This window comes from Hyperoodon ampullatus (assembly GCF_949752795.1).
Source record: "Hyperoodon ampullatus genome assembly, chromosome: 5".
NCBI classification, from domain to species: Eukaryota; Metazoa; Chordata; class Mammalia; order Artiodactyla; family Ziphiidae; genus Hyperoodon; species Hyperoodon ampullatus.
Window position 1 is genome coordinate 135,016,497 of NC_136918.1, and position 24,503 is coordinate 135,040,999.

At 39.3% G+C, this 24,503-nt stretch overlaps 2 protein-coding genes across 3 annotated transcripts in view; both read right to left on the reverse strand.

Moving 5' to 3' along the window:
* Positions 1–98: 98 nt before the first annotated feature.
* DONSON (DNA replication fork stabilization factor DONSON) lies at positions 99–10,002 on the reverse strand (the record flags this gene model as incomplete). The annotated part of the gene is made up of 10 exons (XM_079704564.1): positions 99–1,174; positions 1,916–2,128; positions 2,831–3,029; positions 3,642–3,746; positions 3,854–3,935; positions 4,551–4,729; positions 5,938–6,116; positions 7,299–7,502; positions 8,868–8,948; positions 9,697–10,002. The coding sequence occupies 10 exons, from the start codon at positions 10,000–10,002 to the stop codon at positions 1,037–1,039; spliced, it is 1,686 nt and encodes a 561-aa protein (XP_079560690.1). The 3' UTR covers positions 99–1,036.
* Positions 10,003–11,106: 1,104 nt separating this feature from the next.
* Positions 11,107–24,503, reverse strand: part of CRYZL1 (crystallin zeta like 1) — a gene marked incomplete at both ends in the record, with an annotated part of 32,985 nt that continues 19,588 nt past the window's right edge. For both annotated transcript variants that reach the window (XM_079705585.1, XM_079705586.1), the window contains 7 exons: positions 11,107–11,206; positions 11,728–11,777; positions 14,129–14,230; positions 15,113–15,234; positions 16,589–16,687; positions 18,801–18,912; positions 19,974–20,107. In XM_079705585.1, coding sequence (XP_079561711.1) covers positions 11,107–11,206; positions 11,728–11,777; positions 14,129–14,230; positions 15,113–15,234; positions 16,589–16,687; positions 18,801–18,912; positions 19,974–20,107 — 719 coding nt within the window. The remainder of the gene's footprint in view (positions 11,207–11,727; positions 11,778–14,128; positions 14,231–15,112; positions 15,235–16,588; positions 16,688–18,800; positions 18,913–19,973; positions 20,108–24,503) is intronic.

Consider the following 24,503-nt stretch of genomic DNA (forward strand, 5'->3'; position numbering starts at 1 on the left):
AAATATAAACTTCTCTGGAATAAACGTGGTGTTTTATTTTCTGGATTACAAAGTGAACACATACTTCTTCACTACTGTTACTTTACCCAATGCTTTTGATTTCTAAGCACTTTTATTTAAGAAAATTTGAATTATATATATATACACGCACATACACAAATACCTACAAGAACATATTAAATACTACTTTGTCATGACAGCTGAGCATACTTTACAACTCAACCCTGTTCTATATGGAATACAAAAATACCCTTATCTGAGTTAACATGCATTAAAACAAGTAATATGTATTTTGAGAATAGAGGAATTGTAAACAGGAAAACAACTAAGGTGGAAGCGTCAACAATCAGCTCAGTAGATACTGTCTACATTTGTTTTCTACCTTTGTAAAACTAGAACTTGCTAATAACAATCCTAAGGAAATTGTTAAAGATAGTTTTGCCCTGATGCTGTTAGTCACAATGGCATGAGATAATTGATACTAAGCCTCAACTTCCATTTGCAAGGAAACACTCAGTTTTCTACCCAATTTATAATTAGGTTAATCGATCTAGAATTTTCATTCAAGGTTTTTGAAGTTTTTAAAAAGTTCATATCTGAATAATCAAAAGAGTAAAAACGTTGATTTTTTTTTTTTTTTTTTTTTTTTGGCGGTATGCGGGCTTCTCACCGCTGTGGCCTCTCCCCCTGCGGAGCACAGGCTCCGGACACGCAGGCCCAGTGGCCATGGCTCACGGGCCCAGCCACTCTGTGGCACGTGGGATCCTCCCGGACCAGGGCACGAACCTGCGTCCCCTGCATCGGCAGGCGGACTCCCAACCACTGCGCCACCAGGGAAACCTTAATCCTATTTACTGCTTAGTGCATGTAATGAAAGTATTGTAAAAGGTTAATGTTTGTAAACATTTGAGTATTTTAAAAGCTATATTCCTTTAAACTTCCAAAGTGAACTTTAAAGCCAAAGATATAAGAATCTTGAATTTCCTTGCTAGAAGGCTTTTTTCCTCAAAGATTCCTTTTAGGCTTACTTTGGTGTTCAGGATCTCCAATTATAAATGTAGTCATGCATTTCCACATGCCGTAAAGATGATTTCCCCAGTATCGGTGTTTGACTAAGGTGGTCCAGAGTTTTAGGGTGCAATCCACAGTTGGCAAGCTCCTCATGAACGGCCTCCTATGGAAATTCGTATGCAAGTCAGTAAAAAGCATTGTCAGAGTCCTTGAACACTGATGAGTTTTTTTAAATTACTATGGGCTCTTTGACAAACAGATGCCTTACTCAGTAAGGGCAAATTCATTGTTATCATCATTATCCATAGAAGCTCATCCTAAGAATTTCTGCATAATGACAGCATCCGAAAAGAATAATTTTGGTTATTTTTGTAAGTCTGGCAAATGGATAAAAATAGTTTTAAAGGTCTCATTACCTCTAAGTAAAAAGCTATATGTCCAAAATTAAAGGCAGATACGTTGTAAAGCAGCTACTTCAGTTTTAAAGAAAGTGTGGATACGTATCTAGAAACTGCTGGATCACATGAAACAAGCAGCTCATCCCTCCCCGAATCTAAGAAAAAGTTCTATAGAAAAAAAAGAGGCCTATGCAGCTAAATAAACACCCATAATTATTTATTTACCCCCACCCCCGGTCTGGATCTGAGAGGACAATGAAAACTTGCCTTTTGTTTGGGAAGTTCTTCAGTCAGTGTTGAATACAACAGCCTGAATTCATAAAATTTACCTCACACACACAAAAACTATATAGTCATTATCCCTTCCCTCTTTGTAATTGATAATATTAGGCAGTACAGTTTAATAACTTGAAACACCAGTTTGGCTCATCATAAATGACTGACTGCCTCCATCCATCTAGTTTGAGAAAACTGCAACTAAATCTGTTTACCAGTTGTCTACTTACCTTATCCAGTACTTTATCCTTTGCTGGGCAGATATTAAATACAGCAGTTGGCTCATGTGTATACAGTCCTGCAGAAAATGACCCTCTCTGTGAAGATCTGAGTAGCATAGTCACGGCATGTAGAGAATGAGGCATGATAGGACCTGTAATCTCCAAACTAAATTGATCTCTGTATCCAGAAGGAGCTTGTGTCTTCACATTTACACTTCGCGCCTTCAAAAAAAATTTAAAGAAAATTATGGTCACCATCTCTCAAGCTTTTGTCCCTAGCTAAAAACGTGATCAGTAACTTCTCATTTGGGTATTCCTCTCTTTAACAGTTAAGGAACAAAAGTAGTTCATAAGACATCAAAAGAATGTGACATGAGTAAAAAATGTTCAGTAATTCTGTTTCCAGCATCCTCTCCTCGAAATTATGAGGCTGTCAATTTAAGTATTAGTTCTAGAGAATGTAACTTTTTAATATGGTATCTTTTCTGATTAATGCACTTTCAATGCATAGTATTAGGAAAATAAAAATTAGATTCTGTTGCTATTACATTCAACATATGTAACACACATGAAAATTACATGTGTAATTCTTCAACAATATGGACATATAGGTATTCTTTTCACTTATCCACGCTCCAGTTTTTGATTCTTGGCTCTGTTCTTTCACGGGTTATGAAAGACAAACTTTAAGAAAGCAACTTTTCCTTATGGTCATAATTCAAATATAACTTTTCATGTAATTCCTTTGATAATAGCTTTATATCAAGGAATTTTTTTACTGGGAGGAAAGAAAAAGAGGCACCATGTAAAAATGTCAGGAGTTATTAAAATACCAAGAATTTATCACATCAAAAAAGGAAAAGTATGTCTTTAAAAGCTAGGTTATGAGGATTAGTGTAGAATTTTTTTTTTTCTTTTTATTACCTTAAGCATTTGCATTGTGGCGCCTCGGAAAGCTATAGGTGATAAGAGGGTTGGTGGAAGTCCTGCCTGGGGACCTGAGGTAGCAATTAAACTCTTACAGTTGATCAAAAAATTTAGCAATGTAAAGGTATTCGTTCCCTTCACCAACACAACAGACTCGGGTCTGTGATCCATTTGGACTTCATGTATCTCTTTACGCCTGAACATGACAATCAAGGAAACTGCAAATGCAAATCCCATACCCAAAGGAAGAGCAGTTATCTTAATCCTGAATCACCTGGAACCCTCTTCCCCCACTCCAAACCGGCAATGCTCTTGCTAATCCTCTTCACTGCAATTATAAGGCATCTGAACGATCAAAATGATTTTTTTGACCATCTGAATTAGCTAGAAATTGATACCTAACAAAAACTGATTTCTTCTCTCGTCAAAAATATGTTCCAGTCCCCCCACAAACTTAACCAAAATAGAATATTTTCACTTAAAAAAGTTTAATAATTGTTCATGGCTTTTTGGTACTTAGGGGTTTTTTATGTCATGATGGAGTATCAGTTTTAATATCTTAAAGATAGTTTAAGATTATAGTTAAATAAAACTGTCAGTCAGTATTAATTACATTGCTAAAGGGAATTCCCCGGCGGTCCAGTGGTTAGGAATCTGCGCTTCCACTGCAGGGGGCAACTGGTCGGGGAACTAAGATCCCGCATGCTGTGTGGCACAGCCAAAAAAAAAAAAAAAAAAAAAAAATTACATTGCTCACTAACTTAATTCAATGAAAATAAATTCTAGTTAACAGCAACTGAAAGGATACAGCTTGATAGAAAGTGCATCTGGTTTTTTAATTTTATCTCGCACACCCATCTCTTCCAGCCACGAAAAGCTTTCTTCTTCGTCCTCATCGCTGACTGCTTGCTCCCTAGGAAATTGCTATAGTTAGTCAGGGTTCCCATTTCCTAAAGCTGTTTCCTCTATACTGAACCCATAAGTCACCAGCTGATGTAAAAGGTTATTTTAATCACATACTCCCCATGTCCCAAGCTTGTTCCAGATGCTTTCCTCTTCTCATGGCCACTTTCTTTTATTAAAGGCAAAGAAAATTCAATACCTGCATGAGAAAAGAAAAATGTAACTATGTTTTCTTTAATATAATCTGAAGGAATTAAACAGGCGTGCCCGACTTGTAGAGAGTATATTTGAAAATGAGTTTTTACTCCTAATATATTAAAGCAGTACTTTTCATGCTTTCTTGATGGCAGCTCACAACACACATATCTCCTTGAAACAAATGGTTCAGGACAATACATAGTCTCACTACATGTGGTACTGTTTCATCAAGTATATACTACTCTATTTCATTTTTTTATAAGGTGCTGAATGAGTCCACTGAATAGATTTCATGATCCACTAATGAGTTGACCCTCTTTAAAGATCATGTTATCAAAAGGGGGTAGATAATTTGTATTATAAAAGAATTTCTATAGGAGTATATTCAGATTGGGACATTCCAGCTTGATATATGTTTAGAGATCAGAGAAGGGAACACAACTTAAAGCTTAATTAGACACTGGAAAAAAATTAAAAAATGAATAAAATAATTCTTAAAACAATTAGATAAAACTGGTAGAAGACAATTCAACTGCTAAAAGACAGTTCAAATTTTAGCTTTTAAGGAGTGTTTACTATATAGTGTGGTATTCTCACTTTAAACCTATAGTTTTACCTTCGTTTTTCATAGCTTCTCTTAGACCTCTAGCTGTAGGAGAGATGAGAGCCGTGATTACTTCATCTCCTGCTAATCCCGCTGCACGGAACAGGACAGTAAACTGATAGGTACAAACGTAGAAATAGGGGCAAAGTTTTGTCTTCAGCAGATTATACAGAGAAGTAAAGCTCACAGACCTATGAAGAAAAACATTTTTCTTTAGGCATTATTAAAACTAATTCAACATCTAAAACTTTTTTTGTATAATTTAATTTGATACTCACCTGATTTAAAACACAAATATTACAGGTAATGGTCTGAATTTTTGCCATGACATAGAACTTGGCTTTTTAAAGGACTGAAATTGGTCACAGGACTCACTGATGACTTCTAAATACTTTAACGAACAGTGTTTACCATTTAAACACTAGCCATTATTTCTTTAAACAAAACTTAATTGATAACTGGTTGCTGACTTTTTTTTTTTTAAATAAATTTATTTTATTTATTTATTTTTGGCTGCGTTGGGACTTCGTTGCTGCGTGCGGGCTTTTCTCTGGTTGCAGCAAGCGGGGGCTACTCTTTGTTTCGGTGTGTGGGCTTCTCATCGCGGTGGCTTCTCTTGTTGCGGAGCACGGGGGCTCTAGGCGTGCGGGCTTCAGTAGTTGCGGCACGCGGGCTTCAGTAGTTGCGGCCCGCCAGCTTAGTTGCTCCACAGCATGTGGGATCGTCCCGGACCAGGGCTCGAACCCATGTCCCCTGCATTGGCAGTCGGATTCTTAACCACTGCGCTACCAGGGAAGCCCTGGTTGCTGACTTTTAATAAGCAGCTTCTACTGATGAGAAGGGAAGCAGCCATTGGCAAAAAGTATAATAAGGTTAAAGAATTAGGTCTCTACATCAAACACTTATATATATATTCCACAACTACGTAAAGAGTGAATAAGAGCTGGGAATTCCCTCCCTGTCTGGTGGTCAGTACTCCGCGCTTCCACTGCGGGGAGCACGGGTTCAATCCCTTTGGTCAGGGAACTAAGATCCCACAAGCCGTGCAGTGTGGCCAAAAAAAAATTTAAAATTAAAATTAAAAAAAAGAGTGAATAAGAGCTAAAAAAGTAAACAATTAAAATTTTTTTTCTTTTTGGCTGCACCACGCAGCATGTGGGATCTTAGTTCCCTGACCAGGATTGAACCTGGGCCACAGCAGTGAAAGCGCCAAGTCCTAACCACTGGACCACCAGGGAATTCCCCAAAAGTAAACAATTTTAATGTTAGTTATTACAGTTTAAATAAAGTAATTCAGAAGGACACAGAAATCCATCTACTACTGCTCATCTCCACATCATAAATAAAATAAGGAGAAAATACTGCTAAAATGGGTTGCACGAATTTTTACTCTTCTTACCAGTCACTCATTAAAATGTGTTGCAGGTTTTCATCATTTGACCAAGGGTTTGTCTTTCCAGCCATTTTTCTGTCGGCTCCAATACGAGGGAACAGTGGTAGCCAAGACAAGGCAGGGTGCAGCCAATAGATAAGGCTCTGCTGGAAGGCACAACGCAGCTCAGTGGAGAGTTTGGGATCCTAAAATACAAAGATGATATTGGACAGTTCTTGCCCCAGCAGAAATACAGAATTTAATTAAAAAGACACTGAATATACCAAACACTTATTCTCAGGATCTTTACTGCTTCCTGTAAGAAAGTGTTAATAACTGTTACAGGGGCTAAAATGTAGTTTATTATTGTTTGGGAAAACCTTCCTTGCCAGCCATTACAGTCTGTTAAACCACATACCAGAAGGGACGCTTAGACGCAGATGGGAACATTCGCCTGTCTCTACCATCCTTGAGAACAGTGACTATCACTCTTTATCGCCAGGGCGGGTGTGTGTGTGTGTGTGTGTGTGCGCGCGTGTGTGCGTGCACGCATAACACTATATTCAACCCCCTCCCCTCGTAGCACTGTTTCAAAAGTAGCCAATAGGGCTTCCCTGGTGGCACAGTGGTTGAGAGTCCGCCTGCCGATGCAGGGGACACGGGTTCGTGCCCCGGTCCGGGAAGATCCCACATGCCGCGGAGCGGCTGGGCCCGTGAGCCATGGCCGCTGGCGTCTGGAGCCTGTGCTCCGCAACGGGAGAGACCACAACAGTGAGAGGCCCAAAGTAGCCAATAAAAACCGATAATCCCAATCACAAATCATATGGATCTATTTATCAAAAAAGATGTACCAAGGCCTCTTTCAGGTAATCTCTTTTAACCGAGTTTGAGTTGATGAGCTGCTTGAAAGTAATGCAATTACATTTCTCTAAAACCTTTCTAGCACTCATTAACTCTTCTAAATTCACAACAGACCATCACCCAGGTGGTAAGAATTAGTGCATTTAAAAAATACAGTATACATCATGTGAGAAAACCAGTAAAATAACCAATCTGTCTTTGCAATCCTACTCCTCAACTGCTTTTCATTTCCTTATATTTTCTTTCTCAAAAGGCCTTAGAAAAGGATAGTGTAGTTCAAACAATTCCTGCCTGCAGCAGTGACTAATTCTCAGGTCAGGTCTATAAATTTCACAGGCAGTTACTAAATCTGATTTAAAAACAGTATGAAAGCAGCATCTGGGAAACAAAAAATTTCCCAAGTCTCTGTGTCTTTAAATGTCAAACGAAAAACTTAATGGAAGGAAATATCTCTGATATTTTGCAGAGAAGTACATTTTACACTTAATTTGTTACTTTTAAGCATAGCTATTTTCTTACAGAATTACCTGTATACTTTGAGGCAAAGTAACTTCTGTTGCCCTACAATGCTGGACGACACCTTGAGCCTCTTCCTGTGCTTTCAAATGATCTGCCCAGGTAAAGGGTTGAGAAGAGGAGAAAAGGAGTCGAGTTTTAATACTCCAGTCCACAGGTAACTCAGTACTTTCTGAGGATGGAATATCAGATTCGGAGAATGATACATGAGGAGTCTTTCAGAAAAAAAGAACACAAAAATTAGTAGAGTACCAAGGAAAAAACCCTTCAATCTATAGAATTCATCAACTAACATACTCATGACCACTGAAATTTCAAAATGTTATGAACGGTACAATAAATAACACTGAACATATACTACACACTGTGAAAGAGTCTGGAAAGAGCCACACTAAACCGTTAACAGGGATGTTATCTCTGGAAAGTGGGAATTTCTTGTTGAGGCTGGTGGCAGGGCAGGTTTCACTTTTTCGTTTATTATAGTTCTATATAGTTTAGTTACAAGAGACGTACTATTTTCACGATCATGATTTCAAAACATCTACTATTGATACTGCTATCAAAGCAGAGATCTTCCAAGTATTTTTTAAAAAGCACTTTTTAAGCCTCTAAAACTCTGGAACCAGGTCTAAGTTGCTCTTGCAGGTAACTTAGGTTGGGCTTTTAGAGGCCATATTTAAGAAGCATTTGCCGACCTCAAAAATTCCTCCCAAACCGTTTTGCTGTCAAGTCAGTATTCTCCACGTTACAATGATTCTTCTAGATGACATTATTAAAAAATAACAGGGAAGGGGGAACTATTTCCAAGAGACCCGAAGGCCATTTATTTGCAGGGAAGGGAGACTGGGTCTTGGGAACTCTTCTAGCCTGCTCCCGTTAGGAAAATCTATGCATTTGTTAAACTATCACGAAAGAAGCAGCTGAGGAATGGAATCAAGAAGCGTTTCTGGGGCTTCCCTGGTGGCGCAGTGGTTGAGAGTCCGCCTGCCGATGCAGGGGACACGGGTTCGTGCCCCGGTCCGGGAAGATCCCACATGCCGCGGAGCGGCTGGGCCCGTGAGCCATGGCCGCTGAGCCTGCGCGTCCGGAGCCTGTGCTCCGCAACGGGAGAGGCCACAGCAGTGAGAGGCCCGCGTACCGCAAAACAAAAAAAAAAAAAAAAAAAAAGGCGTTTCTGTGTGTATGGTGGTGGTAGGGAGGTTCAGTGATATACCACAAACTGTGGAACTAATTTGGGGATTTGGTTGGAAGATGCAGTGAAGGATTAAGTTCAAAAAGCAGCTGAGCCTGGAGGCATTGGCTCTGAGTAATGAGCTGGAGTTGTCACTACCTACAGAAGGGCGTGAAAACTGCTGGGGGCAGAAACAAAACCCACGTCTACGCCTGCTTTAGCACTGGTGCCATTATAAACATTACCACAACATACAAAGTCCTTTACCAAGGCTGATGCCTGCCATCTTTTCAACCCTGGTAGAGATGATCACTCAGGGCTCTCTGTGAAACGATCTTCCAAGTAAAACACTTCTGAGAAGTATACACTTCTAAGAATATACACTCTAATGACATTTAAAAAGTATTACCTGGGGTAATTCAGTAATGGCTGTTCTTTCAGGAATCTTCTCTTCCCATAGCAAATCATTTTCTTGATTAGAATCTAAAAACTGAGGTTAAAAAATGGTCCTTTTAAATTATAAATGATGCTGGAGTTCGCTTTAAACATGTAGACCTTCACCTGGCATACAAGTTTCTCAGCAAGTGCAGGAATTCACGTGAGCGCAAATCAGTGTAACAGGATTTCACTTCAGTTTTGTGCCTGAACTTTACTATCAAAATGGACCGGGAAAAGGGCAGGTGATTTGCGCAACTACGAACTCAGTGATCAATAATCTCAGTTCAAAAGATCCAAAAGGTTGTGGGGTAAGACAAATACTAGTAAATTCTGACCCCATCAATACTCAACATTCCCCCAACCCCAGAATAATTTTGAGCGCGTGACAAGACAGACACGGAATCACGCAGGAAAGAGGGTCCTGTAACCTTCCCATCAAACGGTGGCCTTCCAGGTGTAGTGCCAGGATTACTCGGAGCTCTCGTCCCACTGATCTCCAATCCCCCACCAGACGGCTGCAGCCCAAACTCCCCCGCCGCGCGCCGGGCGGGTCCGCGGGGTCCACTCCTCAGGACGGGCAGGCCCCGCAGGTCCCGCGGCAGCTTGCGAAGCGCACTTCACGCCGCCCCGAGCTCGCAGGGCAGCCACCCCCAGGGCGCGGGGGCCCCCGAGGCCGCGGGCGGCTTCAGCTTCGCGCCCATTTCGCACCTGGAACGCGAGAACCCGCCATCCCTACTTCACAGCCGAATCGACCCACGAACTACGAGAGCCCCTCGGCTCCCAGGCACGAAGACACTCACCGGGCCCGGCGCCTCCTGCTGGCCGCGGGACGGCCCGTTGGGAGGCTCGGTGGCGGCCCGCGGCCGGTTGTCCAAGCGGGCGAAGGGGTTCCTTCGGGACGCGGCCGGGCCGCCGCCGCCTCTGCCCGCTGCCGGGAAAGGGCGGAGGGGCAGCCCGGCCGTCAGGGCGGCGCGGCGGGTCGCCGGCTCGGGCCGCTTCTCGGTCGGGGAGGCGGCCCCAAGGCTCCGGCCCCTTTTCCGTCGGAGCCGCAATGTCTCTGGCGGCCTTTTGAAACTGGGCGAGTAGCCCGGTACCGACAGAGCCATCACGCGCCGCGGAGGCCGAAGACACGGCCTGCAGCACCCCCAGGCGCTTCCCGCGCGCCGCGGCCCCGCCCCGACGTAGCCCCGCCCTCGCGGCGTCTCTCGGCGCGTGTGCCGTACGGCGCCCGCGAGGCCCCGCCCCCGGCTGTGTTCCTCCGAGGCCGAGGGCACGCGAGCGCCTCGCCGGGCGCCGCCTTGGCGGTCTGGTTGGGTCCTTGGCTGTAGTCCGGTCGCCGGGTGCTAGGTGGCCGGGAAGCACGCGATCCTGCGCACCGGGATAGATGAGCGCTGTTCAAATCCGCAGCAGGGTGTGATGAGCCCCAGGCACGGCGCCAGGATGAAAACGAAACGTCACACTTGAGCTGCCCCTTCGATAAGCTTCCAGAGCGCGGCAGCGACGTCCAAAGCTGGAGAGGGAGGCCTGGGCCTCCTTCCCCTCCCCCCGAAACAGAGAGCCCCAACAGGAAATCAGCACGCCGGCTACGCAAGCGCAGTCTCCCGCCCCGCTTCCCAAGCATCGCCACTGCAGCCTTCCACACAAACACTGCAGTGGTCACGGACGAGTTACCGTGATGCTCCCGTTCGATCCTGAGGAAACCCTGGAGTGAATGAATATTTGAAAAAAAATTTAGCTTTCAATGGGCTAGATCCTTTGAGACTTGAAAATATATTCAAAGTATTAAATTACGACAGCAAAGGATGTTAAAGAAGGAAGGGGTTGAGAATGGAGTTGATACAAAAGTAATAATGTTATTTTGACACAGCAAGACTCCCAACAGCTTTATCAGAGTAGCGTGGCTTCTGCTGAAAGCCGTCTTCTTCATGTAAAGAATTTTAGAAGAGGCAAACATATAGGAACAATAATTTAAAAGGCTTTCAGAATATTCCCTTTAGATATTAAATTTTAGAATTGTCTTGACCCGTCTGTACGATGTTTCCAAATACTTTTCAAATACTTCAGATAACTCTGAGCATCGTGTCTCAGCAGGAAAACCTGCTTAAAAACATAAAAACTTGCTTTTATGTTCCTTCTGAGCAATGTGCAAGGAAACTCTGGCTTCAATACTGGAATAGGTTCATCCAACTGAGGTCTGAGAAAGAACAAAATTAAAATTGAACAACTTGCTTCTTTCTTCCTTGATTTTTCTGAACAACTTCCATGGTAACTTTTGCCTCGTATAGTGGAATGGGTTCATCCAACTGAGGTCTGAGGAAGAATGAAATGATTAGAAATGTCTAGTTAAAGATGAGTAGAGTACATAGCATGGTAGCTGACAGTTGCTATAGTTCAACTCTATTACTTTAAATCAAATTTGTCCATTAATATTTCCACTGTTAAAAAGTTAAATTTTGAAGGGGAAAAATACCTATTTTATCCATTCTCTCTTTTTTGATAAACAGATCCAGCTGAAAACAAAAATTGTACTTTTCTTCTTGTCAGCCTGGAGGTTATTTCAAGTTGCTTTGGGAGGGGTGATGAGGATAAGCAAAGGGTGAGGTACAGTATGGAATGGAGTAAGGAAAACTAACGAACCACGTCTATCTTAGGGAATGCATACTGGTGTATATACACTTCGAGAAATACTAAAGAGCAGCTATTTAAGCAAAATAATAAAATATGGAGGCAAGAGGTGTACTGAGAAAGCTGAAACAAAAATGGGAATGCCCATTTCATCTCCTGGAGAATAGAAAAATAAACAAGAACAATGATTTGGTCATTTAGCATACCTAAAAACACCAGTAGATAACTTCTCCATCACATCTTTTAAGATACGTAGCTGCAAAGACTGTTAAGGTGGCAACGTAAAGGAGAGAGAAGTAAATAAAACCATTTGATAAGCAGAATATACTAGGCAGGTCACCTATTTTTTTTTAATAGAAATTCTGTAAGCTGTCATGTTTACCTCTAAAACAGGAAAATGGGGGAACTGATTTGAGAGAGGTGGTGACATAATAGAGCCTAAACTTCTAAGGACAAGAGATGAAAGAAGCCTAATGCCTGTCGTAAGTAATGACTAGTGTTATCCCAAATGGATGGTAACAGAATGGGGTCAGGGTTTCATTTTAGCGCCACTTATGTTATTTTTAGTTAAAAACAATTTTAGCACTTATCTCTCTTACTTTGGGTGCACATTTATTTATTAAACCAGCTAATAAATACGTATGCAGGAAAGTTAATAATCTGTGTGTGTAATATATGCCACTAAGAGAATTAAAAAGCAGGGTAAAATTTAAAACTCTAATCATTTACTTGCAATTACAATGTTAGAACTGAGAGTCTATATAACTGCTCGTACAGGAGAATTATTTATGGCATATAATCACACAATTGGAAGGAGATTGCTATGTTAAATCACAGACAGCAACTGGCTCATGTGTGATGCAACTGAGGGGGGTGTGCACAAGTGAGGACTGAAGTCTGATTCAGGACTTTAGAAAATGTAAATTAGAAAATATGAACGTAAGCTACTTTAAAAGGACCTAAAGAATACCGATTCACTTTTCACGTACTACAAATTCTCTTTCTACTTGTGTTAATGAAATTGCTGGCAGTATGTGTAAGTATATAAATATAAAACATATATTTCTGATTTTTGAAAATTTAACATTTCATATGAACATGTCACGTTTCAGCATGGTCCATGGATTTGTCAAGTAGGTTAAAATCTCATGGTGGGGAGAAAGGGGAGCAGTTGAGAGATTTAAGTTATTAAGTAACGCAGGCATAGCAGCCAGGCTACCTTCTGACATGAAAGATTCAAAACATACTACCTTATGTTACTTTTAATACATGGTCTCTGTCATTAACATCCCATGGTATTCCTGATAATTACAATGTTATTGAATGTGTCATTATTTAAAGTTGAAATTTAAAGAATTCTTTTAGAAAGTTAAAAATTAAGTTTATTTTCCAAATTTAATATGAAAATATTTAATCAGAAATACATTAAACACATACATTCACTACATTAAGGGGACGTTCTGGTTTTGAAATGTACTCTTTAAAACTCAACATATGCAGTATACTAATTAAATATTATTCAGCTATTTGAAAGCTCTGTATTAAGTCTGCTATTGCTCTTACAGGAGGCTGGCCTTTGTGCACGTCACGCATATGTAACAATGCACGTTTAATAAAAATAAAGAATGATATTCAGTGAGACAAACATACGGTTGTGCAAGTCTCTTTCTTCACGCACAATTATACTCTATTAAGTAATGAGAACTTATTTTTTATCCAATATATTAAAGTTTTTACCAAGTACAGCTGCCTTTAAAACAGGCGTCTTAGAAATAAAACGTTTATTCTTAAGTTGACCCTGCTCTAAAGAGGTTTGGACCTTTCTTTTGGAGCTGCTCTCATATTCTCAAGAAAACTTTTCATTACTTTTACCAAAATGGAATGATCGATTTCATTCACTAGATTTGTTACTGAATCACTTCCATTAAAAAAAATCAAACCCATCTTCATTTGATGAAGATTTCCTAGTATTGATATTCTTAAAAACAGCCCACATGGGACTTCCCTGGTGGTCCAGTGGTTAAGACTCTGCCCTTCGAATGCAGGGGAGGCGGGTTCAATCCCTGCTCGGGGAACCAAGATCCCACAAGCCGCGCAGCCAAAAAACACCCCCCAAAAACAAAAAAACACCCCACAAACTCTTAATTTTTATAACTATTCTGATATGTTTAACGCCATGGCACCACCATAGGAGTAAAGATGCAGCCTGTGAAAGTGATCTGTAATTTCCATAATGCCAGGTTAAAAATGAAGCAAACTCTTCCATGTATTCTATAGTTTCTCATTCAGAAACGAGCAAGACTGCCTGGGTGTGATTCCTGTCCTGCCACTTGCTAGCTACATCCTTAGGCATGCACTAACCTTTCTATCCTTCAGTTTCTTTACCTGTGACATAGGGATAATGTAGTACTTAACTATCACACGGCTGTTTTAATATTTAAATAAATTAATACCTGTAAAGCACTGGGAACATTGTTTGGCATGTTCAATGAAAGTTAGCTGCTATTATTATTAATTATTATTATCATTATTAAAGAACTTAATGATGAGAATACAAGGTAAATTTCAAGCCAGAAACTCAAGTCAGTAGAAAAAAAGGATATAAAGATATTTTCCCTGTTGTACATTTGACAAATTCCAAACTTCATCATTAAGGAAAGCCACCGTCGCTCCCTTGAGGAAAAGGCAGTGGCTATCTGGAGGATCCAACTTGGATAGAATGCACAAAGAATGATCAGTTACTGTGAGTTTAATAGCAGAAGAATGATTGGTATCTTCAGCCAGAAAAGCTTTCACACAAATTAAATAATACCCAAATCACAAATAATCAGCACACAAACTTTAACAATAATATGTATACTATAATGTTTTCTTTTCTAATGCATTGTCCAAAATGATGAAACAGCAAGGTCAATAGGCCAATCTAGAGGTGATGAAGCGGTAGTAGGTACATGTGTGCGGGTGTGTGTGTGTGTGTGAGAGAGAGATATTTCTCGTTGCTACTCACCAGTCATCTTCATGAGGAAGTTGGAAAATTGGTGAAGATTGGTACATGAGAATTATGGTATTTGCATATCAACCATGATAGATACTTGAATTTTGTTGAGAAATGTAGCTTTGGAAGACAATGTGTATACACACACACACACACACATATATAGTAAATTCTAATTTGAATAATTAGGAAATTGTCATAATTTTATATAGAAATATTTTGTTAAGTATATGTCAACAAGAATGTTTGTTACTAAGGAAAAAAACCTTATTTGAAACACTATTAAAAAATTCATAAGTCACTACTTCCAAACCACTAAATAAAAGTTAAATGAACTCCTCTGCAGAGGAGTTCATTTAACATATTTAAATGAGGAGTTCATTTAAATATTTCAACATTTGGCCAACAGCTAAAAGTTAAAAACATTTGGCCAACAGCTAAAAGTAAAAAAAAAAAAAGCTACATTTCTTTAAAAATAGGATATAATTCAGAATTTATACAAAGTTAGCCACACCTTGCTAAAAGACTTAGGCATTATTCTTTGTTAATTGCATCCTTTTGGTGTATCAGTAATGTTTTATTGTCTCTGATAATACCTGCAGGTTTTCTTCTGTCGTTACCCAGTGGCCTCCAACACCAAGAAGGGTGATGATATCATGTTTATGTGGTAGTAGTTGTAATTTTACAGCTGGTTCATCATCTTTACTATATAATCTCACTTACAAAGGAATTGTTTAAAGCGAGAGAGGGAGAGAGAGAGAGAAAATGTATTTTATAGTAATCTGATAAAAATTTGTTCTTCAAACTAGTTCTCTTTACTTTTTAATGTAGTAACAAGGAAGCATTTTGTATTCAGACACTTAAAATGTATTTTTTGCATTAAAACTGGTCATACACTTTACTTTAGATTTAATTATAAATGATATAACTAAAGATAAAAAGTCTATTTTAATTTGAAAATCAGGCAAGATAACATAGCACATACTAAGTCTGATAGTTTCAATCATAACATTGATAGCTTAATACTTTGGGAAAAGTTCACTTTTGAGTAAGGAACTCAGATTCAAGATAGTCATACTGGGACTTCCCTGGTGGCACAGTGGTTAAGAATCCACCTGACAATTCAGGGGACACAGGTTTGAGCCCTGGTCCGGGAAGATCCCACATGCCGCGGAGCAACTAAGCCCGTGCGCCACAACTACTGAGCCTGCGCTCTAGAGCCCACGAGCCACAACTACTGAGCCCGCGTGCCACAACTACTGAAGCCCGCGCGCTTAGAGACCGTGCTCCATAACAAGAGAAGCCCGCGCACTGCAATCAAGAGCAGCCCCGGCTTGCTGCAACTAGAAAAAGCTGTGTGCAGCAACAAAGACCCAATGCAGCCAAAAAAAAAAGACAGTCATATTTTGACATAATTATTGAAATGTCCATTGGAAAAGTTAATGAAGTATACATTCACTTCCACTGGAAGATTTTTCTGAGTTAATTTCGAGTCTTTATTCATTACGATTCTTAGGATAGAAGATAAATTCTAACAAAGTATAAACAGAATCCCTCTGCAGGCTTGTGAAACCTGTTCTTTAGGTGTGATGGCACTACCTAAGAGTGTAAAGATTAGGTGTTAAGTAGATATTGGTTAAACTACAAAAGTTCAAGCAAGGTGAAAATGCAACAAAATTCTGTGCAAACTTTGCAAACAGGGACTGCTGAAGTCTACCATCCAATAGAGGGCAGCCATACATAGCAGAACTGACTAATTAAGCAACTGGCTGAGACCTGAACTAATCTAGGAACCACTGAGGAGATCATGTCTGCAGATTTCTTGTAGAGATACTTGAAGTCCAATGCCTACACTTTAAAAGGCAAGCATGTTCTCTCTTCCAGACAGTGCTTACAATGGGAATAAAATGAAGAAGTGCCAATTTAAATAGAAAAGTTCAAAAATAAAAAAACCCTAAACATCAATTTAATAATATATAAATAATTATCTCCTGGTTATGTATTTTTTTCCCAGGAATTCACCCATCACAATAAAAAAACTACAGAGACTACTGATTTAGTAAAGTACCCACCTCCAGCATCTAGGACAATATCTACTCCAAGGCCACCTGTTTCTTCTAAACAGCTTTCAGCAACCTGGGCTTTCCCATTGGACACATCGATCACTCGGGCTGTAAAGGACAGGAAGTCAGGCAATCTGTATGTGATCAACACAACTCAGAGAAGAAGAGAAAGAAAAGCAAATAAATATTTCTTCTCTGAAATGAATTAAATGGTTGAAGCAATTACTGAATCAAATTATACTTTTTCTCATCTAACCAGTATTGCCAAGGATCAATTTAAATGAACTGGTATATTCAATAAAATAAAAATATGAGCATTTTGTGGATAATGTGTCCCAACATTGGTCTGTTGACATAGAGGACTGTTCTTTACAGCTAAAGGATATTTTGCCAGAACTGAGAATCTCTAAACCACAGAGGTACATATATATGAAGATGTGGACTGAAAGATTAAGCAATTTCTTAAGTATGTTCAGATTTAATAGAGCTTAGAGCTAAAAAGTACAAAGATATATTTATCTGATTTGGTACTTCTCTGTTAGAGGCCGTTTTAACCTTTCTCAGTCATAGAAATCCCAGCCCACACCCGCATCTCCCGACTTTGCCCTCCAAAACAAAAAAAAATCCCGAAGGTGAAAAAAAACCCAGGATTATTTTAAGCAGGGTTAGTAAAAATTAAACTAATTTTAACTGGTTGCTTTAATGTATTAATAGAACAAGCCAGTGAGAGAACTAAAAAAAAATCTCAATTTGAATTGGCAAACGAAGACACGTTTCTATTTCATTTTTGTATCTTTTAACACCTTCTCAGTAAAGAGAATTCCTCTCAGAGATTCTCAGATTGGAGGTGTAGTCCAGTAGTGACTGAAGTCTCGGGGGATGGAGGTGAGGGTGGGGGGACTCGAGGGAAAGGGGGCTGAAGCACCTAAGAAGGGCAGGGGTTAGCCAAGGGGAAACCGCTCTCTTCAACAACACTATTCATGCTACCCACCCCTTCCATTTGCAATCTCTCTTCTTCCTTTTTTTCTTATTTTCCTCCTTTCTCCAGCCTCTGTTTTAACCTTCCTTCCATTTCTTGGTTATCTCTGCCAGAAGCATAACATAACTATGGAAATAACACAGGCTTTACTATTAGGCGGGCTTGGGTTCGAATTCCATTCCGGGCCTAGTGGTACCTCTAGTGGTACATCGTTGGACAAGCTAAATTCTGAGATGCTGTTTCCCAGTTAGCTGACACAGGGTTGTTGAGGATTTAAGGAACTATCATCCATATTAACACTCAATGAACCTTACTTTCCTTCCTTCACTTACACTCTGCTCATCTTCTTTTCTCTTCATCTGTTAAACTCCAACATTAATTCAGTTAACTCCAGTCTGTAAAATTCCATTCCTATCTTTCTTCTCTTCTTTTTCATTTTTTTCAATCTCTATTTTCTTTCTCCTTTCCATATTCATTGCTATTCGTATACGTTCAATCTTTTCAAGGGTTCCCCAGCCTCGACCATGTCCTATTTATCCTAAACTATACCTGACCTAGGTTTCTGTGTAAGTGGCTCATCTCCCTTCCTAGTGTATCACAGGAAACAGACAACTTTAGAGGTATATCACTGGGTAAAGGAGGCTGAGAAACATAAAAAGTGATGCAAAAATATATTGATTTATTGACTAAAACCAAAGAGGCATCAGGTGTTTCTCAACTGTGTCAAAGTTCACCTAATTCAAACTTGGGTGAGTTGGTAACAATGAGGCAAAGAAGAAAAAACACTGAAAAATGTAGGTTTAAGAAACAAATCATTAAAATTTAAACTATAACTTATGTAAACTTGGACTTAGCACAGATACTAAGTGCATTTTTTAAATGACATGCATTTGGCATTTTTTTTTTCAATATTTTAATTGATTACACTCCTTTTTTTTTTTTTTTTTTTTGCGGTACGTGGGTCTCTCATTGCTGTGGCCTCTCCCGCTGCGGGGCACAGGCTCCGGACGCGCAGGCTCAGCGGCCATGGCTCACGGGCCCAGCCGCTCCGCGGCATGTGGGATCTTCCCGGACCAGGGCATGAACCCGTGTCGCCTGCATCGGCAGGCGGACTCTCAACCACTGCGCCACCAGGGAAGCCCGCATTTGGCATTTTGCAGTTTGTTTTACAAGTGCAGTTTTTAAGGTGATATCTCTTCAAAATTTTATGTTTTAAAGTCTGTGTTGAGTACTATTACCCACCTATAGAAGGCCTACATCTTTCAAGACACTGCTTGTCTTCAAGGCTGCACGCTGTTGAAATCACTTTGGCTCCTCTATGGTGTGCTAACTGAATGGCTATTGTTCCAAGTGCCTGTGTGGAAACAAATACACGGCGGTGTTATAGATATAGGGCAGAGGCCGTATCTAATTCATTTTATAGGTTTAATAAACTGTAATAGTTTAGTGCTACTTCAGTATATTTTAAAATGTTGTCTGATAGAAAAAGAAAATAATACGGATAAGTTTAGAAGTGTTAACATTTGACACACTCTTCCTCAAGAGGGGTGGTGGAAAAGCTACATGTGCCACAGGCTCTCAGCCAGTCTGACTGCAAGCAGCACACAATTTCAAGGACAGAGGACGAATTCAGAACACGGCCTTGGAATGAGAAAAATGGGCCATTAAGGGCCTTGCCAGCATAATGTACTAAGCTAATTATATAATATCAATACATATGCAAGTCCAGCAACCTCAGCTTCAAAAGTTCCATCCTTTTGCTGACCTGTGGAGTAAGTTCAGGGAAACACTACTATCCTGATGTAGGACATAAGGATGAAGCCAATGCTGAAGACAGTTATGCCTTTTTTTCAATGAAAAGCAGGGGAAAAAGCATTTTCATCAACAGCCAGTTAGAAAATAAAACTATAAAACCACCCCAAGTTTTGTGACATGTTTAGATTATAATTATATCTTATGTAATCTCTTTTAGTATCTTGAACTATATTTTGAAGATGTATGTAATGTTTAAATTAGCACAGTTTTTATCTTGTGTGATCTATCTATAAATGCAACACCTTAATCACGTAAGTGTAAGTATGAGGGATATGATACAAAATTGGCAGGGAGTCCTGGGGTCTGGCTTCAAAGACTATGAGCTATTTCAGGCTTTGTGTAACAGACATGAATAAAAATGGCTTGTCTGCTTTTTTAAAGTACTAGCAGATTCAAAGTACTAAGAAACTAAACACAGTAATGCTAACTTTTATCTCCTTGATAAAAAGCTGCTTATTTTAGAAAATGGGAGTTTGGTAAATGTATCAGTGAATAAGCTAACTGGCAACAAATTATATTAGCAAATGGATGGCCCATTTCTCAATTCCCTAAGTTTATTTGTATTTTGGTCTGTTTCTTAACAAAACCATTAGCACCTACACTTGTTCCGTCCATTATCAGCACTGACTTTCCAGGAGAGAGATGAGAAAGATAATGCAGCGCTGTATAGGCTCGTACTCCATCCCGAATGGTTCCAGCGGCTTCTGTCCACGTAACTTTTTCTGGTTTGTGAACTATCACAAAGAAAAAGAGGAAACAATCTGTTAGCAAGTCCCGTTAGACCTGCTTCCTGGATCTGTTTCCCTCCATCTCTGCTCCCACCATGGTCCTGGTCCAAGCCTACTTCTAGTATCTCTCACCTACATTAGTTTCTCTGCTTCCATTCTTACCCACGCATACTCCACTTTCAGCATAGGAGTGTGTGTGTGTGTGTGTGTGTGTGTGTATATTTTTTAAACGTTTTATTGTTAAAGTAAAACGTATGCATAAAAGTACACGAAATAACGTACAGCTGGATGAATAAATATAAAGCAAGTAACCACCATCCTGGCTGAGAGAGAGAACACAGCCCTCACGCCAACAGCCTCGCCTCTCCGGCCAGAGACGTTTTTTAAAAAATTGAGATATAACTGACATCAGAGGTCACCACCATTCTAATGTATTTTCTTATTCACCTTCATAGTTTAATAACTCAAGTATCCATTCCTAAACAATATAATTTTATTTTGCCTGTTTCTGAAATTTATCTAAATGCAATTGTACCATACACGTTTTTTCTATCTTTGTTTGCTGAACATCGTTTTTTAAGACACATCCTTTCTTGTTACATGTGGCTATAGTATAGTGCTTCCATTGTTTTTTTTTTTGCAGTACGCGGGCCTCTCACTGCTGTGGCCTCTCCCATTGAGGAGCACAGGCTCCGGACGCGCAGGCTCAGTGGCCATGGCTCATGGGCCCAGCCGCTCCGCGGCATGTGGGATCTTCCCGAACCGGGGCACGAACCCGTGTCCCCTGCATTGGCAGGCGGACTCTCAACCACTGCGCCACCAGGGAAGCCCAGTGCTTCCATTTTTGATGTCTTATGGCAACATCTAATTTCATAGAATGGATTGGTTATCCACTCTCAAGGAATGTTTGTGTTTTTTCCCATTTTTGGTAGTTAAGCATTCTTAACTAAGAATGCTCTTGTATAAAAGTTACTCTTATGCTGGTACACAGGTTTTCTCCAGGATGTTTACTGAGGAATGGAAATCCCAGCTCCAGGATATGTTACCTTCGACTTTATATTTCCAAAGTGGCTGTATGAACTTACTCTCCCAAAGCTGCTGTTGTGAACATCCTTGTCAACCCTGGCATTACACATTTTTGCCCATCATATGGATGTGTAATGGTTTCTTACATGTGATTTTATTGATAATTTGCTTTCCCCTGACTACTAATGAAGTTGAGTACCTTTCTGTGTTTGTTGGCCATATGGAATTCCCTTTGTGAAGTGACTGTTCAAGTATTCTATCAATTTTCCTATTGTTGTTGACTTTTTCTTATTGATTTGTAAAAATTCTTAATATATTCTAGATGAGTCATTTGCTTGTTTATGGGTTGTAATTATTTTCAACTTTATGGCTTCTCTTTTCAATCTCTTTAGTGGTGTCTTTGAAAAACAGAAGTGTCAGAATGATCTTTTAAAAACATAAATGACATCCTAACACTTCTTTGTTTAAAATTCATCAATGGCTTTCTACTGCACTTGGAACAAAATGCAAACTCCTAATATACTGTAATTTAAGCCATATTAGCTTTATATTTTCTGACCATTAAGCTGCTCTTTAATATGTTTATTTAATTTTTATTGTTTTTATGTTGTACACTGAATGTGATTTTTTTCACAGTATAGGCAATACTTTCTCAGTTTACTACAATCAAGTTTATAACACTTTCCGTAGTCTTTACCAGGACTATTTTTCCTCTTATATCAATAGATTCAGATGGGTTAGCATGGCCAGTAAGCATTGAATTTACCAATTAATTAGTGCCATCTAGTGGGGAAGCAAAGCATCCAAGCACATGATGAAAATGTTCAGACAGACAAGCAAGGCATTAAAAGAGTAAAACAGGGGATATCTCACAGAGTACTTTATTCCTTACCAAACTCAAGATAGCTATTCTCCCACTTTTACTGATTATGAAATGGGGTTCAGGGTAATTAATTTGTCTGAGGCCACAAGTTTCAAAGTCCGACTTTAAAGCCCATCTACTCTAACAGTGCATATTCAATCTATGTAAAATTTATTTATATGGAATTTTTTTGGAACATCTTTCATCATAAGAATTGGGACTACCTATATTTTCATTATGAAATCAAAAATTCAGTTCTTAAAAAATTCTAATAGTAATAAAACTACATTTAAGATTTCAGAGACTTTAAAATTACATGGTTGGACATGGTTTAATGTTGAGATCCTTGCTTTTGTGTTAGGTGGTACACAAGTGTTTATTATGTTATAAAAACTAAGAAAATAAATAGAAGAGAGCCATGTATGGATCAATAATAACAGTATGTCAGAGCCCAAGAATTACAATTTCAATTCTTTCTACCTCAGGTCCAAAGGAATAATGCTGAAAATGTGTGCCAATTTTTTTTAAATTTAACTTTTATTTTATATTGGAGTATAGTTTACTCACAACATTGTGCTTGTTTCAGGTGTACAGCAAAGTGATCCAGTTATACATATACATATATCCATTCTTTTTCAAATTCTTTTCCCATATAGGTCACCACAGAATACTGAGTAGAGTTCCCTGTGCTATACAGTAGGTCTCCGTTGATCATTTACTTTATATGTATCAACAGTAGTGTGTATATGTTAATCCAAAATTCCCAGTTTATCTCCCCACCAACTTTCCTCTTTGGTAACCATAAGTTTGTTTTCTAAGCCTGTGAGTCTGTTTCTGTTTTGTAAATAAGCTCATTTGTATCATTTTTTTAGATTCCACATATAAGTGACATATGATATTTGTCTTTCTCTGTCTGACTTCACTTAGTATGATTATCTCTAGGTCCATCCATCTTGCTGCAAATGGCATTATTTCCTTCTTTTTTATGGCTGAGTAATATTCCACTATATATGTATCACACCTTCTTTATCCATTCCTCTCTCGATGGACATTTAGGTTGCTCTCATGTCTTGGCTATTGTGAATAGTGCTTCAATGAACATTGGGGTGCATGTATCTTTTTGAATTATTGTTTTCTCCAGATTATGCCTAGGAGTGGGATTGCTAGATCATATGGTATTTCTATTTTTAGTTTTTAAGGAACCTCCATATTGTTCTCCATACTGGTTGTACCAATTTACATTCCCACCAACAGTGTAGGAGGATTCCCTTTTCTCCACACCCTCTTCAGCATTTATTGTTTGTAGACTTTCTGATGATGGCCATTCTGACCGGTGTGAGGTGATACCTCATTGTAGTTTTGATTTGCATTTCTCTAGTAGTTAGCCATGTTGAACATATTTTCATGTGCTTTTTGGCTATCTGTATGTCTTGTTTGGAGAAATGTCTATTTAGATCTTCTGCCCATTTTTTGATTGGGTTGTTTTTTTGACATTGAGCTGCATGAGCTGTTTGTATGAAAAATAAAATCAGAATGGCTTGAGAACTGAAAGCACAAAAGAGCTGGAAGAATTACTCAACTTTTTAACTTTGTCCTCAATATTCTGAAACAAGATTAATAAGACATCTTTTGGGAGTTGTTTGGAGCCTGGTTCCTTGGTTTGGTAAAAGAACTGACTTACTAGAAGGTGACTGAGTTGTGAGCTTTTATTTTAAAAAATCATCAAATAATTAATAGGAACTAAAATAGAGTCATGGTGAACTAAATTATTTCTCCCTGCAAATCTTCAGGGAACATACTGAAATTATTTTCTCTTTCATAGAACGTTAGAGCTACAGCAGAGATTAGAGGTTATCTAGTTTGGCATCCTTGTTTATAGACAAAGTAAAATGCGCCCGGGGCTTGCCTAAAGGTCACGCAGTTAGCAGTCATTCTTCTTTTTCTTAATTTGAAGTATAGTTGACTTACAATGTTTCAGGTGTTAGTGGTCATTCTTAAAGTACTTCTTTTAAAGAAACATTTTGTTGTGTTTCCCTTCTCAAGGAATATCTATCAATAGAATTGCTTTCTCTGTATATGTTGGTGGATCTTGGGACTATAATCCTCCTGATTTGTAGGAAAATAAAAGGTCACTTGTGTGGTTCTCTTGTCTTAGATTAAGCTTTATAGCTAGAAAATTTTGATGTTCCAGTTTGCTGTTCTTCTTCTGGTCCATCTTATAATCCTCCAGTGTTCAGCAATGCTTAAAGAAATGGATCTTTTTTATTCTCGGTTTTTTTTTTTCAACAGTTAACTTTCTATAACAATTTAATTTAGTTTACTTTGTCTAAACTCAAGCCTAGGAATCCAAACTAAAGGTTTTAGTTGACTCCATATTTACAAGGTTCTCAAAAGAACAGGGACAATAAGGGCCCAAGGGGGACTTCCCTGGTGGTCCACTGGTTAAGAATCTGCCTTCCAATGCAGGGGACTCAGGTTCAATCCCTGGTCGGGGAACTAAGATCCCACATGCCG